We start from the raw sequence: 19,608 nt of genomic DNA on the forward strand, positions 1-19,608 counted from the left end.
AACATCTACAAGCTTTTCACCTTTTAAAAATATATTCTGCTTTTCTACTCTTATGACCAAAGTGAATAACTTCACAATTTTCTATATTATACTCCATCTGCCATCTTGTTGCTTGTCCATTCTCTTTCTGTCTGTTTGCAGCCTTTGTGTCCTCCCCACAGCTTACCCTTCTGCCTAGCTTGGTACCATCAGCACACGTTGATACATTACTGTCTGTCTCTTCATCAAAATCATTAATGTAGATTGTAAATAGCTGATCCTTCAGGCACTCTACTATTCACTGCCTGTCAACATGAAGATTATCATTTACTTGTAAATGTGGAATTTTGACAAATGATACAGCAGGAAGCAAATTATACAGTTTTTCTAACTTTCAGAGCTTTTAACCTCAAACTTTACCATTCTCCAGTATCAGTGCTTCATCAATCTCACAGTTCAATATGTCTGAGTTGCACTCCTCCAAATTCAATGTTGAAAATGTCTCTGTAATAATTGCTTCATTTTTCTTGATTCATTGCACTGTGAGCGCCCCTTGCGGTCAGATCAGTATTTTATTGCATTGAACCGTTGGCTAATGGTTTAATGCAACTTGTGGCTCACTTGAGAAGGCAGGAAAGCGTCAAACTGTTGGTGTGGAGACTGGAGTCACATTTTAAAAAACTATTTGTTTATGGATTGGGAAAGTCGCTGGCTAGAATGCCAATTGTTGCCCATCCCCAATTGTCCTTGAGAAGGAGGTGGTGAGCTGCCTTCTTCAACCACTGCAGCCCATGTGGTGTAGGTACACCCATGGTGCTATTAGGGATGTGCATGTAAAGGGTGGGTTATTATCTCTGGGTGTGGGGGGGGGTGGCTTACCTGGGGGTGTGTGAGAGTTGGGTTATTACATAAGACCATAAGAACTAGGAGCAGGAGTAGGCCATCTGGCCCCTCGAGCCTGCTCCACCATTCAATGAGATCATGGCTGATCTTTTGTGGACTCAGCTCCATTTTCTGGCCTGAATACCATAACCCTTAATCCCTTTATTCTTCAAAAAACTATCTATCTTTATCTTTAAAACATTTAATGAAGGAGCCTCAACTGCTTCACTGGGCAAGGAATTCCATAGATTCACAACCCTTTGGGTGAAGAAGTTCCTCCTAAGCTCAGTCCTAAATCCCCTTATTTTGAGGCTATGCTCCCTAGTTCTGCTTTCACCCGCCAGTGGAAACAACCTGCCCGCATCTATCCTATCTATTCCCTTCATAATTTCATATGTTTCTATAAGATCCCCCCTCATCCTTCTAAATTCCAACGAGTACAGCCCCAGTCTACTCAATCTCTCTTTGTAATCCAACCCCTTCAACTCTGGGATTAACCTTGTGAATCTCCTCTGCACACCCTCCAGTGCCAATATGTCCTTTCTCAGGAAAGGAGACCAAAACTGAACACAATACTCCAGGTGTGGCCTCACTAACACCTTATACAATTGCAGCATAACCTCCCTAGTCTTAAACTCCATTCCTCTAGCAATGAAGGACAAAATTCCATTCGACTTCTTAATCACCTGTGGCACCTGTAAGCCAACTTTTTGCGACTCATGCACGAGCACACCCAGGTCTCCCTGCACAGCAGCATGTTTCAATATTTTATCATTTAAATAATAATCCCTTTTGCTGTTATTCCTACCAAAATGGATAACCTCACATTTGTCAACATTGTATTCCATCTGCCAGACCCTAGCCCATTCACTTAGCCTATCCAAATCCCTCTGCAGACTTCCAGTATCCTCTGCACTTTTTGCTTTACCACTCATCTTAGTGTCGGCTGAAAACTTGGACACATTGCCCTTGGTCCCCAACTTCAAATCATCAATGTAAATTGTGAACAATTGTGAGCCCAACACTGATCCCTGAGGGACACCACTAGCTACTGATTGCCAACCAGAGAAACACCCATTAATCCCCACTCTTTGCTTTCTATTAATTAACCATTCCTCTATCCATGATACTACTTTACCCTTAATGTCATGCATCTTAATCTTATGCAGCAACCTTTTGTGTGGCACCTTGTCAAAGGCTTTCTGGAAATCCAGATATACCACATCCATTGGCTCCCCATTATCTACCGCACTGGTAATGTCCTCAAAAAATTCCACTAAATTAGTTTGGCACGACCTGCCCTTTATGAACCCATGCTGCGTCTGCCCAATGGGACAATTTCCATCCAGATGCCTTGCTATTTCTTCCTTGATGATAGATTCCAGCAACTTCCCTACTACCGAAGTTAATCTCACTCGTTTGCTAATTTCCAATCCGCCGGGACCACCCCAGAGTCTAGTGAAGTTTGGTAAATTATCACTAGTGCATTTGCAAATTCCCTAGTCATCTCTTTTAGCACTCTGGGATGCATTCCATCAGGGCCAGGAGACTTGTCTACCTTTCGCCCCATTAGCTTGCCCATCACTACCTCCTTGGTGATAACAATCCTCTCAAGGTCCTCACCTGTCATAGCCTCATTTCCATCAGTCACTGGCATGTTATTTGTGTCTTCCACTGTGAAGACCGACCCAAAAAACCTGTTCAGTTCCTCAGCCATTTCCTCATCTCCCATTATCAAATCTTCCTTCTTATCCTCTAAAGGACCAATATTTACCTTAGCCACTCTTTTTTGTTTTATATATTTGCAGAAACTTTTACTATCTGTTTTTATATTCTGAGCAAGTTTACTCTCATAATCTATCTTGCTCTTCTTTATAGCTTTTTTCGTAGCTTTCTGTTGCCCCCTAAAGATTTCCCAGTCCTCTAGTCTCCCACTAATTTTTGCCACTTTGTATGCTTTTTCCTTCAATTTGATACTCTCCCTTATTTCCTTAGATATCCACGGTCGATTTTCCCTCTTTTTACCATCTTTCCTTTTTGTTGGTATAAACCTTTACTGAGCACTGTGAAAAATCCCTTGGGAGGTTCTCCACTGATCCTCAACTGTTTCACCATAACGTCTTTGCTCCCAATCTACCTTAGCTAGTTCTTCTCTTATCCTATTGTAATCTCCTTTGTTTAAGCACAAAACACTAGTGTTTGATTTTACCTTCTCACCCTCCATCTGTATTTTAAATTCCGCCATATTGTGATCGCTCCTTCCGAGAGGATCCCTAACTATGAGATCATTAATCAATCCTGTCTCATTACACAGGACCAGATGTAGGACCGCTTGTTGCCTCGTAGGTTCCATTACATACTGGTCTAGGAAACTATCGCGGATACATTCTATAAACTCCTCCTCAAGGCTGCCTTGACCGACCTGGTTAAACCAATCGACATGTAGATTATAATCCCCCATGATGACTGCTGTACCATTTCTACATGCATCAGTTATTTCTTTGTTTATTGCCTGCCCCACCATAATGTTACTATTTGGTGGCCTATAGACTACTCCTATCAGTGACTTTTTTGCCTTACTATTCCTGATTTCCACCCAAATGGATTCAACCTTATCCTCCATAGCACCGATGTCATCCCTTACTGTTGCCCGGATGTCATCCTTAAATAACAGAGCTACACCACCTCCCTTACCATCCACTCTGTCCTTATGAATAGTTTGATACCCTCGGATATTTAACTCCCAGTCGTGACCATCCTTTAACCATGTTTCAGTAATGGTCACTAAATCATAGTCATTCACGATGATTTGCGCCATCAACTCATTTACCTTATTCCGAATACTACGAGCATTCAGGTAAAGTACACTTGTGTTGGCTTTTTTACCTCTGTTCTGAATCTTAACACCTCGATCATTAACCTCAACTAAGTTATATTTTCCCTTAACTTTTCTCCTAATTTTCCTTGTCGTCGAACCCATATCTTCATGTAACAACCTGCCGCGTCGCTTACCATTCATGTTATCACTTCCCGTTTTATTCCTTTTAGTATTCCTGGTCCTATTCACTGAGCTCCCCTCAGTCACTGCACCTTGTACTGTCGCCCTTTTTGATTTTTGACTATGGCTTCTCTGCCTTACACTTTCCCCCTTACTGCCTTTTGTTTCTGTCCCTGTTTTACTACCTTCCAGCTTCCTGCATCGATTCCCATCCCCCTGCCACATTAGTTTAAACCTGATGGTGTCGGGGGGGTGGTGAGTGGACTATTACCTGGGATGTGTGGGATGGGTTATTACCTGGGTGTGTGTGGGAGTGGTTATAACATGTGGGTGGGGGTATGTGGGGTGGGTTTTTTACCTGAGGGTGGGGGGGTGGAGTAGGTGTGGGGGGTGGGTTATTACCAGGGATTGGGGGTGGGGTGGTTATTACCTGTGGGTGGGGGGGTGGGGTGGATTATTTACTTGGGGTGGGGGGGGAGGTTATTTTCCTGGGGTGGGGGGGGAGGCTGGGCTGGGTTATTACCTGGGTGTGTGGGGTGGGGGTGAGTTATTTACCTGGGGTGAGGGTGAGGGTGAGATATAGAACATAGAACATAGAAAAATACAGCACAGAACAGGCTCTTCGGCCCACGATGTTGTGCCGAACCTTTGTCCTAGATTAATCATAGATTATCATTGAATTTACAGTGCAGAAGGAGACCATTCGGCCCATTGAGTCTGCACCGGCTCTTGGAAACAGCACCCTACCCAAGGTCAACACCTCCACCCAACACTAAGGGCAATTTTGGACACTAAGGGCAATTTACCATGGCCAATTCACCTAACCTGCACATCTTTGGGCTGTGGGAGGAAACCGGAGCACCCGGAGGAAACCCACGCGCACACGGGGAGGACGTGCAGACTCCACACAGACAGTGACCCAAGCCGGAATCGAACCTGGGACCCTGGAGCTGTGAAGCAATTGTGCTATCCACAATGCTACCATGCTGCCCTTAAGAACAAATAAATCTACACTATATCATTTTACCGTAATCCATGTACCTATCCAATAGCTGCTTGAAGGTCCCTAATGTTTCCGACTCAACTACTTCCACAGGCAGTGCATTCCATGCACCCACTACTCTCTGGGTAAAGAACCTACCTCTGACATCCCCCCTATATCTTCCACCATTCACCTTAAATTTATGTCCCCTTGTAATGGTTTGTTCCACCCGGGAAAAGGTCTCTGTCTACTCTATCTATTCCCCTGATCATCTTATAAACCTCTATCAAGTCGCCCCTCATCCTTCTCCGTTCTAATGAGAAAAGGCCTAGCACCCTCAACCTTTCCTCGTAAGACCTACTCTCCATTCCAGGCAACATCCTGGTAAATCTCCTTTGCACCTTTTCCAAAGCTTCCATATCCTTCCTAAAATGTGGCAACCAGAACTGTACACAGTACTCCAAATGTGGCCTGACCAAAGTTTTGCACAGCTGTATCATCACCTCATGGCTCTTAAATTCAATCCCTCTGTTAATGAACGCTAGCACACCATAGGCCTTCTTCACAGCTATATCCACTTGAGTGGCAACTTTCAAAGATGTATGAACAGAGACCCCAAGATTTCTCTGCTCCTCCACATTGCCAAGAACTCTACCGTTAACCCTGTATTCCGCATTCATATTTGTCCTTCCAAAATGGACAACCTCACATTTTTCAGGGTTAAACTCCATCTGCCACTTCTCAGCCCAGCTCTGCATCCTATCTATGTCTCTTTGCAGCCGACAACAGCCCTCCTCACTATCCACAACTCCACCAATCTTCGTATCATCTGCAAATTTACTGACCCACCCTTCAACTCCCTCATCCAAGTCATTAATGAAAATCACAAACAGCAGTGGACACAGAACTGATCCCTGCGGTACGCCACTGGTAACTGGGATCCAGGCTGAATATTTGCCATCCACCACCACTCTCTGACTTCTATCGGTTAGCCAGTTCGTTATCCAACTGGCCAGATATCCCACTATCCCATGCCGCCTTAATTTCTGCAGAAGCCTACCATGGGGAACCTTATCAAATGCCTTACACTATGTACACTATGTATCCATGTACACTACATCCACTGCTTTACCTTCATCCACATGCTTGGTCACCTCCTCAAAGAATTCAATAAGACTTGTAAGGCAAGACCTACCCCTCACAAATCCGTGCTGACTATCCCTAATCAAGCAGTATCTTTCGAGATGCTCAGAAATCCTATCCTTCAGTACCCTTTCCATTACTTTGCCGACCACCGAAGTAAGACTAACTGGCCTGTAATTCCCAGGGCTATCCCTAGTCCCTTTTTTGAACAGGGGCACGACATTCGCCACTCTCCAATCCCCTGGTACCACCCCTGTTGACAGTGAAGGCGAAAAGATCATTGCCAACGGCTCTGCAATTTCATCTCTTGCTTCCCATAGAATCCTTGGATATATCCCATCAGGCCCGGGGGACTTGTCTATCCTCAAGTTTTTCAAAATGCCCAACACATCTTCCTTCCCAACAAGTATTTCCTCGAGCTTACCAGTCTGATTCACACTGTCCTCGCCAACAATATGGCCCCTCTCATTTGTAAATACAGAAGAAAAGTACTCGTTCAAGACCTCTCCTCTCTCTTCAGACTCAATACACAATCTCCCGCTACTGTCCTTGATCGGACCTACCCTCACTATTACCTGGATGGGGTGTGAGTGGGTTATTACCTGTAGGTGGTGGTGGGGGGGGGGGGGTGAGTTATTTACCTGGGGGTGAGGGCTGGGTGGTGTGGGGTGTAAAGGAAAATGGGAAAATATGTCATTTGAACCTTAAAAGTCTGGAAAAACCTGAGATTTTAATGTAAGGGAAAAAGTCCCACGAAGGGTTAACAGCAGGACAAGCCGTTTGGAATACAACAAGCTGTTTGGAATACAACAAGCTGTTTGGAATACAACAAGCTGTTTGGAATACAACAAGCTGTTTGGAATACAACAAGCTGTTTGGAATACAACAAGCTGTTTGGAATACAACAAGCCGTTTGGAATACAACAAGCCTGAGACAACTCCTTTCCTGATAAAGAAACTTTAGTGAATTAAGTTTTGGTAATCCACAAAGTGGTAGTTACAAGGTAGTCAAAGGTTTTAGTTACAATTATAGTACATTTATACTTTAATTTACATTTTATAGTTTACACATTTTTAGAAGTTAAACCTTTTTAGCAAGTCGTCGACATAGAAGGGTCAGAATTCACGTTCCAATTTAGATAAGGTTGGAATATATGTGTGACATACTGACGCCAGTTGAATGCAGAAATGCAGAGGCGAATTGCTTCACTGAACATAAGTTATGGTCAAATATTGAAGATAAAAAGATAACACTAAGGTTTGATATCAGAACATTTGCTGACGAAGCAGGGACCAAATTGATTACCTGTCAAGCAGAACCCGATAGTTCAAAGACTAAATGCAATTAGGGTCTGTAACTAAAGGTTGTATTGGACAATGAAGCATGAAAAGTAAGTTTATGAAGCAACTTGCCAACGAAAGAGAGTTACTTTCAATAAGTACTGCTAAAAGGGCAATTTCAGCCCTGAAATCCTGACAGCCAGCAGAGTCAGCTCTCATGGCTGCCCTCGGTCATGGGACGGATAGAACACGAAAACCGAGCAGAACAGCGACTCTATCAGGAGAAAACCGAAAGATAAAGAAGAGAGATTGTCAAGGCAGACCTGAAGGTCTAACAACTGACCAGGAGAATCCAGAAGCAAGATCTTTTTACTTTTCTGTAAAGACAGTGATTTTATCTTTTAAAAGAAAAAATAATAATAAAATAACTTAAAGTTTTAACCTGACCTTTTTTAGCAATGCGGGACCCGGGATCGATGCTACTAAGTGGTAAGTAGATAAAATCTTCTATGAAGATATGGGTTATTCCGGGGATAACTTGAAAATATAGATTGACCCGAATAGCACCCACCTAAGTCTGCATAGGAGTCAGGGAATGAGAATCTCTGTTCACCATTTAGAATATCTCATTGACCCTTTTTTGGGACAGGGGGAATTCTAAGAACAGTGGTGAGTTTTTTACTTCAGGGGGTGGGTTATTTACCTGGGGTGTGGGTGGGGGGGGGGGGGGGGGGGTTTAGGGTGGGTTATTACCTGACCACATCCATTGATGCAGCTCCCGACTTGAAAAAGTCTGTTGAATCGACAATTTCCGTTAGATTAGTCAGGATTCCCTTCCAGATAACCTGATCCAAATAAAACATGGAGAAAGAATAAAAATCAGGAGGAGGCACAGAAACAGAATTAACAGAAGTGGTGGCTTCATCGGTGAGGCACATTATCATAAAAAAACAATAGTATTTGAAGCATTAAAAAAAAATTAACGTGCTACATTTTGTAACAATCACGGTGTGGATTTCAGTGCAGGGAATGAAAGATAATCATTATTAATATAAAACACTCCCAGGACAGGTACAGCACAGGCTTAGATAGAGTAAAGTTCCATCTACACTGTCCCCATCAAACACTCCAGGACAGGTACAGCACAGGGTTAGATACAGAGTAAAGCTCCCTCTACACAGTCCCCATCAAACACTCCCAGAACAGGTACAGCACGGGGTTAGATACAGAGTAAAGCTCCCTCGACACTCTCCCCATCAAACACTCCCAGGACAGGTACAGCATGGGGTTAGATACAGAGTAAACCTCCCTCTACACTGTCCCCATCAAACACTCCCAGGACAGGTACAGCACGGGGTTAGATACAGAGTAAAGCTTCCTCTACACTGTCCCCATCAAACACTCCCAGGACAGGTACAGCACGGGGTTAGATACAGAGTAAAGCTCCCTCTACACTGTCCCCATCAAACACTCCCAGGACAGATGCAGCACGGGATTAGATACAGAATAAAGCTCCCTCTACATTGTCCCCATCAAACACTCCCAGGACAGGTACAGCACGGGGTTAGATACAGAATAAAGCTCCCTCTACACTGTCCCCATCAAACACTCCCAGGACAGGTACAGCATGGGGTTAGATACAGAGTAAACCTCCCTCTACACTGTCCCCATCAAGCACTCCCAGGACAGGTACAGCATGGGTTAGATACAGAGTAAACCTCCCTCTACACTGTCCCCATCAAACACTCCCAGGACAGGTACAGCACGGGGTTAGATACAGAGTAAAGCTCCCTCTACACTGTCCCCATCAAACACTTCCAGGACAGGTACAGCACGGGATTAGATACAGAATAAAGCTCCCTCTACATTGTCCCCATCAAACACTCCCAGGACAGGTACAGCATGGGGTTAGATACAGAGTAAAGCTCCCTCTACACTGTCCCCATCAAACACTCGCAGGACAGGTACAGCATGGGTTAGATACAGAGTAAACCTCCCTCTACACTGTCCCCATCAAACACTCCCAGGACAGGTACAGCACGGGGTTAGATACAGAGTAAAGCTCCCGCTACACTGTCCCCATCAAACACTTCCAGGACAGGTACAGCACGGGATTAGATACAGAATAAAGCTCCCTCTACACTGTCCCCATCAAACACTCCCAGGACAGGTGCAGCACGGGATTAGATACAGAGTAAAGCTCCCTCTACACTGTCCCCATCAAACACTCCCAGGACAGGGGCAACATGGAGTTAGATACAGAGTAAAGCTTCCTCTACAGTGTCCCCATCAAACACTCCCAGGACAGGAACAGCACGGGGTTAGATACAGAGTAAAGCTCCCTCTACACTGTCCCCATCAAACACTCCCAGGACAGGTACAGCATGGGGTTAGATACAGAGTAAAGCTCCCTCTACACTGTCCCCATCAAACACTCCCAGAACAGGTACAGCACGGGGTTAGATACAGAGTAAAGCTCCCTCTACACTCTCCCCATCAAACACTCCCAGGACAGGTACAGCACAGGGTTAGATACAGAGTAAAGCTTCCTCTACACTGTCCCCATCAAACACTCCCAGGACAGGAACAGCACGGGGTTAGATACAGAGTAAAGCTCCCTCTACACTGCCTCCATCAAACACTCCCAGGACAGGTATAGCACGGGGTTAGATACAGAGTAAAGCTTCCTCTACACTGTCCCCATCAAACACTCCCAGGGCAGGTACAGCACGGAGTTAGATACAGAGTAAAGCTCCCTCTACACTGTCCCCATCAAACACTCCCAGGACAGGGGCAACATGGAGTTAGATACAGAGTAAAGCTCCCTCTACACTGTCCCCATCAAACACTCCCAGGACAGGTACAGCACAGGGTTAGATACAGAGTAAAGCTTCCTCTACACTGTCCCCATCAAACACTCCCAGGACAGGAACAGCACGGGGTTAGATACAGAGTAAAGCTCCCTCTACACTGTCCCCATCAAACACTCCCAGGACAGGTACAGCATGGGGTTAGATACAGAGTAAAGCTCCCTCTACACTGTCCCCATCAAACACTCCCAGGACAGGGGCAACATGGAGTTAGATACTCTGACATTCTGTTTTTCTATCCAATGTGGATGACTTCACATTATTCCACGTTATAATTCATTTGCCACTCAACTTGTCAACTCACCTTGAAGCCTCTGAATATCCTCCGAGCCACTCACATTCAAATGCACAGTACGTCCAGGATGACCTACGCTGGCGGTGGTAACGTAGCCCCTCTCAGGTGCAAGTCTTACGGTCCACCCGACTGGTTTGGGGCAGGAGCGTGCAAATCTCAACCAATGGAGAGAAAGCGCAGGGTCCGCCAGTGGGGGGGGGATAGTGTGAACCCCAGAACCAGAGCGTCGAGACCCAGCCATCAATGCTCCGTGTCTGTATACAGTTGCCTTTGCCGACTGTTAATAAATCCCCCTTCTTCTTACTGGAAATCTCCAGTGTGTTATTGTGAGCCAGCAAATTGGCGACGAGGAAAACGCTTTTAATGGTTGGTCTCCCGCAATTCGTCATCCAACAAGCCTCCAAAGACAATCGAGAATCGGGAAGCATCAACCGTCGCACCAAAAAAAGGTGAATGAAAATACCAAAGATCAGAAGGGTAGAGCCATTCGACCAGGTCGCGGGGGGGGGGGGGGGGGGGGGGGGGGGGGGGTGAAAGACTGGAGCCAGCACATCAAGCGGCTCTGCGATTTCTTCATGTCGAAGAGGGGCACAGACTGAGCATGATGGGAAGGGACTGGTTACAGCAAATTAAACTAAATTGGCTGAAACCTTTAAAATTTCAAACAGTGTTTTTCAAGACTCCTGTGAAGATATGAGGACTTGTTCCACAATGAGTTCATAGAATTTACAGTGCAGAAGGAGGCTATTCGGCCCATCGAGTCTGCACCGGCTCTTGGAAAGAGCACCCTACCCAAGGTCAACACCTCCACACTATCCCCATAACCCAGTAACCCCACCCAACACTAAGGGCAATTTTGGACACTAAGGGCAATTTATCATGGCCAATCCACCTAACCTGCACATCTTTGGACTGTGGGAGGAAACCGGAGCACCCGGATGAAACCCACACACACACGGGGAGGACGTGCAGACTCCGCACAGACAGTGACCCAAGCCGGAATCGAACATGGGACCCTGGAGCTGTGAAGCAATTGTGCTATCCACAATGCTACCGTGCATGCCCTAGTTAGACTAGATCAAGGGCATGAAGGTCGAATTTATGCCAATCCAGAAACAACACCAAAGTGTTTTAGGGCAAACCTTACTCCCTGCATCAAAAGGTTGAAGCTGAGTTAAAGCTCTGACAGGAACTGGGAAGATTGAAGCCAGTACAATGTTCCGAGTGGGCAACCCCCATAATAATAATAATAATCTTTTAGTGTCACAAGTCGGCTTCAATGAAGTTACTGTGAAAAACCCCTAGTCGCCACATTCCGGCGCCTGTTCAGGGAGGCTGGTACAGGAATTGAACCCGCGCTGCTGGCCTTGTTCTGCATTTCAAGCCAGCTGTCTAGCCCCCTGAGCTAAACCGGCTCCCATCGTCCCTGTGCTGAAGCCAGACTGATCAATAAGGCTGCCCAGATAAGTACCCAATTGCCAGAATCGAGGACCTCTGTGCCAAGCTGTGATGGCCTCACCTCCTCCGCCCTGGACCTCGGCTACACATGCCTGCAGTTGGAATTAGACAATGCGTCCCAGAGGTTTGCCACGATCAGTATACATAGAGGCCTATTCCAGTAAACGAGGCTACCTTTTGGCATTTCCTCGGCCTGCGCTATTTTCCAGCGGATCGTGGAAAACCTCCTTCAGGGTATCCCTAAAGTGATGGTCTATCTCGGCGAAGTTTTATTCACTGGAACCACACACGAGGAGCACGTGTCAAGTTTGGAAGCAGCATTGAAGAGATTCTGAGATGAGGGCCTCCGCCTTAAACATGAGAAATGCAGCTTCCAGGCCACAGAAGTCACGTACTTGGGGTTCTGAGTGGTTGCCACAGGTTTACACCCACTCGAAGGAAAGGTCAAAGCCATACGAGAGGCCACAGCACTCAGGAATGTAGCTGAGCTGAAGTTTTTGGGTCTTCGAAGGGAGGACAAGCTGATACCCCCAATTGCTTCCGCCAGGCGCAACGTTAGGCCTCGCTGATAGAAACGTACAGGTATACCTCCCAGCATTGGCCAGGCACCCAAATCTCCAATACGGATGCCTTGGGACGACTCCCTTTGCCGAAGAGCTTGGCTTTACCGCCGGTATCCCAAGAAATGTACTTCCACTGAATTTCCTTGTCACTGTGCTGGTGTCGCCTGGACACAAAGGAAATCGGACCCAGCGAGATCCGATATTATCCACAATGAAATGGATGATACAAACAGCCGAGTAGCACGGGAAGTCTGTAAAGTCAAGGCCCTACGTAACCCACAGGGACGAGCTAACCTGCGAGGATGGAGAAATACGTTGAGGCTCTCGAGTCCTCATTCCACCTCCCGCGAGGGAACCCCTCCTGGAAGAATTACACAGTGTGTATCCGTCCAGACAAAAAGCAAGATGCCGGCTTGCAGTTATATCTAGTTACTGGGAATAGACAAAGCTATCGGAAACGTGGAACATCAATGCATCCCCTGCCAGACTCCGCAATAATCACCTCCTTCGGCTAATCTGCGCCCGTGGGAGTGGCTGGACCGCCCATGGACGAGCGTGCACGTCAATCATGTGGCCCTTTCTTGGGAAGGATGTTCCTCGTCCTGGTAGATGCTCATTCCACAAGACATAGTAGCAGAATTAGGACATTCGGCCCATCGGGTCTGCTCCAAATGGTTATCCATACAAGAGATGGGCGCTGCCACCTCGGCTGCTACTGTGGATGCCTTTCACTGAATATTCACCATGTAGTGCCTTCCAGAGGCCATTCTGTCCGACAATGGTACCCCTTTTACTGGGGATGATCCAATGCTTTGTCCAGACAAAGGGAACCCCGTATATCCAGGACAGCCCCAGCCCCAGCGTCCAACAGGTCAGTGGAAAGGGCGCACAGACTTCAGAAAATGCCATGAGGAAGCAATCAGACTGGCTGCTGTGCCATTGGCTGGCCAACCTCCTATTGTCCGACAACTCGATCCCCAACGCCACCACGGGGTCACGGGGTTACTTATGGCCATCGCCTCGCAACCCGTTTGGACTTGTCATTTCCAAATTTGTCCGGGAGGGTGAAGGCAGGACAGGTCTCCCAGAAAAATCAACATACTTCACAAAAGGGCGACACATGGGGTCTAATTCAGAATTTCACCTCGGGCCCACTCTGGTGAGCTGGCTGGGTCGTGTGCCAATCTAGACCCGTATCGTGTGCGGTGAACGGCAATGGCTGGAAATGGGCGGAAGCAAGTCGACTGCCTGAGAAACCGGGGACGGTGACCCCATTCCGGAACTGCTGGGTCCAACCTGTGCCGTGAGCACTTCCATGGCTGTTCCAGAGAGCGGAGGGAGCCGGGAATTTCAGGGTCAGCCCCACCGGGAGTCCAGGGATAGCTGGCAAGGCGAGCGGCCCTACAGAAGAGGGTCTGAATTGTCACCTCCTGGAGACAACAAGACGACCTTGTAGATGGTGGAGCCGGTTGGGGAACTGAGGAAGTCCGTGAGGACTCGAAGGTCCCCGGACAGACTGATTCTGGGGTGAACTCTATTCACTCATTCTCCTTGACCTTGTATCTAACATGTAACATGTGTATATAGCTTATTTTGTGAAATGTAATAAGGGAGGGGGGGATGTGATGGTGTGGCCCCTTTAGGAGTGAGCTTTGCGGTCCACGTGACCGGTGTGGGACCAATCACACGGGAGCATGTGTACCCTGACCGATAAAGAGAAGGTGTGGGGCCCTGGGAGCAGAGACCCGGGCAGTGTGGACCCTGGGGCTGGAGAGTTAACACCTCTCCAGCATTGCTCAGTGCCTTTGCTGACTGTTAATAAACCGCTATCCTGTTTCTGGGAGTCCCCAGTGTGCTGTCTCGAGCCACCACATTGCGGTTTGAACTCGAGAGAATCAAGGGAAATGGGGATCGGACGGGAACCTGGGGCGGGATTCTCCGATATCGACGTGATGTCCGCTGACCGGCGCCAAAAACGGCGCGAATCAGTCTGGCATTGCGCCGCCCCAAAGGTGCGGAAGTCTCCGCATCTTGAGCGGCCGAGCCCTCACCTTGAGGGGCTAGGCCCGCGCCAGACTGATTTCCGCCCCGCCAGCTGGCACGAAACTGACTTTGCCGGGCGGCGCATGCGCGGGAGCGTTAGTGGCCACTCACGGCATCCCCGCGCATGCGCAGGGGAGGGGGTATCTTCCGCCTCCGCCATAGTGGAGACCGTGGCGAAGGCGGAAGGATAAGAGTGCCCCCACGGCACAGGCCCGCCCGCGGATCGGTGGGCCCCGATCGCGGGCCAGGCCACCGTGGGGGCACCCCCCGGGGCCAGATCGCCCCACGCGCCCCCCCCCCCCAGGACCCCGGAGCCCGCCCACGCCGCCTTGTCCCGTTGTCCCAAAGGTGGTTCAATCCATGCCGGCTGGCATGGGGTGACAGCGGCGGGACTTCGGCCCATCGCGGACCGGAGAATCGCCGGGGGGGGGGCCCGTCAAACGGCGCGGGGCGGAAATCTCCGACCCCCCGCCGGGTCGGAGAATCGCCGGGGGCTGGCGTGAATCCCGCCCCCACCGGTTGCCGAATTCTCCGGCCCGGATGGGCCGAAGTCCCGCTGCTGGAATGCCTGTCCCGCCAGCGTGGATTAAACCACCTCTCTTACCGGCGGGACAAGGCGGCGCGGGCGGGCTCCGGGGTCCTGGGGGGGCGCAGGGCGATCTGCACGGTGGCCTGGCCCGCGATCGGGGCCCACCGATCCGCGGGCGGGCCTGTGCCGTGGGGGCATTCTTTTCCTTCCGCCTTCGCCACGGTCTCCACCATGGCGGAGGCGGAAGAGACCCCCTCCACTGCGCATGCGCGGGGATGCCGTGAGTGGCCGCTGACGTTCCCGCGCATGCGCCGCATGGCAAAGTCAGTTTTGCGCCAGCTGGCGGGGCACCGAAGGCCTTTGCTGCCAGCTGGCGGGGCGGAAATCAGTCCGCCGCGGGCCTATCCCCTCAAGGTTAGGGCTTGGCCGCTCAAGGGGCGGAGGATTCCGCACCTTTGGGGCGGCGCGATGCCGGACTGATTTGCGCCGTTTTTGGCGCCGGTCGGCGGACATCGCGCCGATTACGGAGAATTTTGCCCGCGATTCCAACCCCCACCGAATATCCGGTGCCAGAGAATTCGGCAACCGGCGGGGGCGGGATTTTCGCCAGCCCCCGGCGATTCTCCGACCCGCGGGGGGACGGAGAATCCCGCCCCATATGGAGTTGACATCATGGAATGTTGGAGGAGCAGTCTGGCTCACTCCTGCTCCTGTTCCTCATGCTCGACACAAGCCTCTTACCACTCGTCTTTATTTCATGCAACCCCCAACTCCTTCCGTTCCTCCCTCCCTCTCCAGTTTCCCCTTAAATGCATCGATAATATTCACTTCACCAACCCCCAGTGGGAACGAGTTCTACATTCTCCCCACTCCCTGTGGGAGCGAGTCCCACATTCTCCCCACTCCCCGTGCGAGCGAGTCCCACATTCTCCCCACTCCCTGTGGGAGCGAGTCCCACATTCTCCCCACTCCCCGTGTGAGCGAGTCCCACATTCTCCCCACTCCCTGCGGGAGTGAGTCCCACATTCTCCCCACTCCCCCGTGGGAGCGAGTCCCACATTCTCCCCACTCGCTATGGGAGCGAGTCCCACAGTCTCCCCACTCCCTGTGGGAGCGAGTCCCACATTCTCCCTACTCCCTGTGGGAGCGAGTCCCACATTCTCCCCACTCGCCCATGGGAGCGAGTCCCACATTCTCCCCACTCCCTGTGGGAGTGAGGCCCACATTCTCCCCACTCACTGTCGGAGCGAGTCCCACATTCTCCCCACTCCCGGTGGGAGCGAGTTCTACATTCTCCCCACTCCCTGTGGGAGCGAGTCCCACATTCTCCCCACTCCCTGTGGGAGCGAGTCCTACTCTCTGGGTAAACGCTTTTCTCCTGAATCACTTACTCGAACTTCCTCTTTGACCTTTTTCTCCTCTTCAGTCAGCTCCAGTGATGAACTTTGAGAAGTGGCAAAGTACTTGGATGCTTGGATCATTTTGCCGTCTTCAAACTGGAGATTCTTCACCAAAAGCTGAAAGGAAATCACATGTTTTTGAAGAACTGTCACCCCGAGAGGGTATTGGGGCTAAAATGTAATGTGGACAGGAGCACGCAAACCAGGATCCCAACTGCCCGTTACCCCTCACCCCCTATTACCCTGACAGTTAGATCTCACCCCCACTGGGCCACAGTTAATGCTCGTCCTGCTCCACTCAGATAATATTGCAGCATGGTTTCCGATGATGTAGGATTCAAATTTTGATTAAAAGATTGATTACCATTTTACCATCATTCCCAAAAAGTACCAGGCCGTTTTTGCCAACAATGGCAGGTGCGTGAGCTCCAGGAATGTCCAGGGCCTGGCCCTGGGGAGGGGCGTTATCGATCAACGACGAGCCGAAAAGTGTCAGCTTCTGAAATCGAAGAGGGAAACAATTATTCCGTAATTTGTAACACGCCCACAGGAAAATCAGAAACAATTCATCCCTTAGAGCTCATTCAGTGAGGACATGGCTGATCTGTGATGTGACCCCAAATACCCCCTTCTGCCCCTTCTTCCTGAATATTGTTTAAAGCTGTTACATATCACAGTGACACTGGTGTCACGTGTTACCGAGCATTTCACGGGCTTTTGTGGAGTTCACCACTGTCCCTGTTTGAACAGCACTTTGTAACTAAACCCCTTGCTTTATGTGAGACAAGCTCGAAGTACGACACCTCCGATTCTCTCTGTTTGCGGCTACGACAAAGAATATAATGGACACATGTCATGTGAGAGTACCTTTAAGAAATGGGTGTTTATCAGTGATGTCAGAGTGTGGGTGGAGCTGGGCTGTCTGTCAGCTTTTTACTTTCGTATTAGGCTGTTTGCTGCAGGGTGTGTTTTAGTTTTGTTTTCAGTGTTGGAGCTGAAGCCAGACGAGCAGGTGTACTGTTGATCTCTCTGCCATGAAAAGACTATCTCTTGATCATTTACTGAATTCAGAGTAATAAATGTTCCAGGAGTGAATGTAAACCTAATGTGCTTCTGTTAAAAGGTTTTTCTTTTGTCTTCTGGATGTTGTTTGGGAAGTTATTAAGGATTACTTAGTGTTGTATTCTTTGGGGGGTGTATTTGAATTGATGGTTGCTAAGATGTTCACTGTATGTTTTAAAAAGGTTAACTTGAGTTCATAGAACAAACATTGTTTTGCTTTAAAAAATACTTTTCCATTTCTGCTGTCCCACACCTGTAGAGTGGGCCGTGTGCTCCCCGTACCACAATCTAATAAAAGTTGTGGGTCAGGTGCACTCCATGATACACTTTGGGGTTCTCTAAACCCTGGCCCATAACACACAGTTCGGGGAGATAGGAAGGTACCTTTGAGGGGTCAGTAACCAGGGGGCATATATTTAAGGTAAGGGGCAGGAGGTTTATAATAATAATAGTGGGGATTTTAGTGGGGATTTAAGGGAAGCTTTTTCACCCAGATGGTGAAACTCGTTGCCTGAAAGGGTGATAGAGGCGGAAACATTTCGATCAGCACTTAAAACACCCCAGCAGACAAGGCTACGGACTGAGTGCTGGAAAATGGGATTAGAATAGATAGGTGCTGATGGCCGGCCCAGACACGACGGGCCTCTTTCTGTGCTGTGAACTCTGACTCTATGGGGATAATTTTCAGCCCACATTAGCCATCAGCAAGAATGGAAGCGGAGCAGAAAATCCCACGAGAATCGGAAAGTGCGGTGCTGACCGGTGAGATCGCATTCCCCGATTTTCCACAGCCTCAGCCAGTGACGTAACGGCATTCATGCCCACGGAGGGTGAGAACCTATTTCAATAGATTTACATACATTTTAATGTCATTACTGAGCCCCCCGCTGTCAAATGCCCGGGCAGTGCCAACCTGTGCCACGGGACAATGCCAGGGGCAGAGCCTCTGGGGAGACACAGTGGGGTAGGGTTCATAGAACATAGAAAATACAGCACAGAACAGGCCCTTCGGCCCACGGTGTTGTGCCGAACCTTTGTCCTAGATTAATCATAGATTCTCATTGAATTTACAGTGCAGAAGGAGGCCATTCGGCCCCCTGAGTCTGCACCAGCTCTTGGAAAGAGCACCCTACCCAAACTCAACACCTCCACCCAACACCAAGGGCAATTTTGGACACTAAGCGCAATTTATCGTGGCCAATCCACCTAACCTGCACATCTTTGGACTGTGGGAGGAAACCGGAGCACCCGGAGGAAACCCACGCGCACACTGGGAGAACGTGCAGACTCCGCACAGACAATGACCCAAGCCGGAATCGAACCTGGGACCATGGAGCTGTGAAGCAATTGTGCTATCCACAATGCTACCGTTCTGCCCTTAAGAACAAATAAATCTACATTACATCATTTTACCGTAATCCATGTACCTATCCAATAGCTGCTTGAAGGTCCCTAATGTTTCCGACTCAACTACTTCCACAGGCAGTGCATTCCATGCCCCCACTGCTCTCTGGGTAAAGAACCTACCTCTGATATCCCTCCTATATCTTCCACCTTTCACCTTAAATTTATGTCCCCTTGTAATGGTTTGTTCCACCCGGGGAAAAAGTCTCTGACTGTCTACTCTATCTATTCCCCTGATCATCTTATAAACCTCTATCAAGTCGCCCCTCATCCTTCTCCGTTCTAATGAGAAAAGGCCTAGCACCCTCAACTTTTCCTCGTAAGACCTACTCTCCATTCCAGGTAACATCCTGGTAAATCTTCTTTGCACCTTTTCCAAAGCTTCCACATCCATTCCTAAAATGAGGTGACCAGAACTGTACACAGTACTACAAATGTGGCCTTACCAAAGTTTTGTACAGCTGCATCATCACCTCACGGCTCTTAAATTCAATCCCTCTGTTAATGAACGCGAGCACACCATAGGCCTTCCTCACAGCTATGTCCACTTGAGTGGCAACTTTCAAAGATGTATGAACATAGACCCCAAGATCTCTCTGCTCCTCCACATTGCCAAGAACTCTACCGTTAACCCTTTATTCCGCATTCATATTTGTCCTTCCAAAATGGACAACCTCACACTTTTCAGGGTTAAACTCCATCTGCCACTTCTCAGCCCA

The 19,608-nt window shown here is 48.7% G+C and overlaps 1 protein-coding gene across 1 annotated transcript in view; it reads right to left on the minus strand.

The window, feature by feature from the left end:
- Positions 1 to 19,608, minus strand: part of aldh1l1 (aldehyde dehydrogenase 1 family, member L1) — a 133,776-nt gene that overhangs the window by 42,998 nt on the left and 71,170 nt on the right. Inside the window, exons 7-9 of the mRNA XM_072473105.1 lie at positions 16,788 to 16,922; positions 16,415 to 16,540; positions 8,019 to 8,110 (exon numbers count right to left, since the gene is read on the minus strand). Coding sequence (XP_072329206.1) covers positions 8,019 to 8,110; positions 16,415 to 16,540; positions 16,788 to 16,922 — 353 coding nt within the window. The remainder of the gene's footprint in view (positions 1 to 8,018; positions 8,111 to 16,414; positions 16,541 to 16,787; positions 16,923 to 19,608) is intronic.

Source organism: Scyliorhinus torazame, chromosome 13, assembly GCF_047496885.1.
Source record: "Scyliorhinus torazame isolate Kashiwa2021f chromosome 13, sScyTor2.1, whole genome shotgun sequence".
NCBI lineage: Eukaryota > Metazoa > Chordata > Chondrichthyes > Carcharhiniformes > Scyliorhinidae > Scyliorhinus > Scyliorhinus torazame.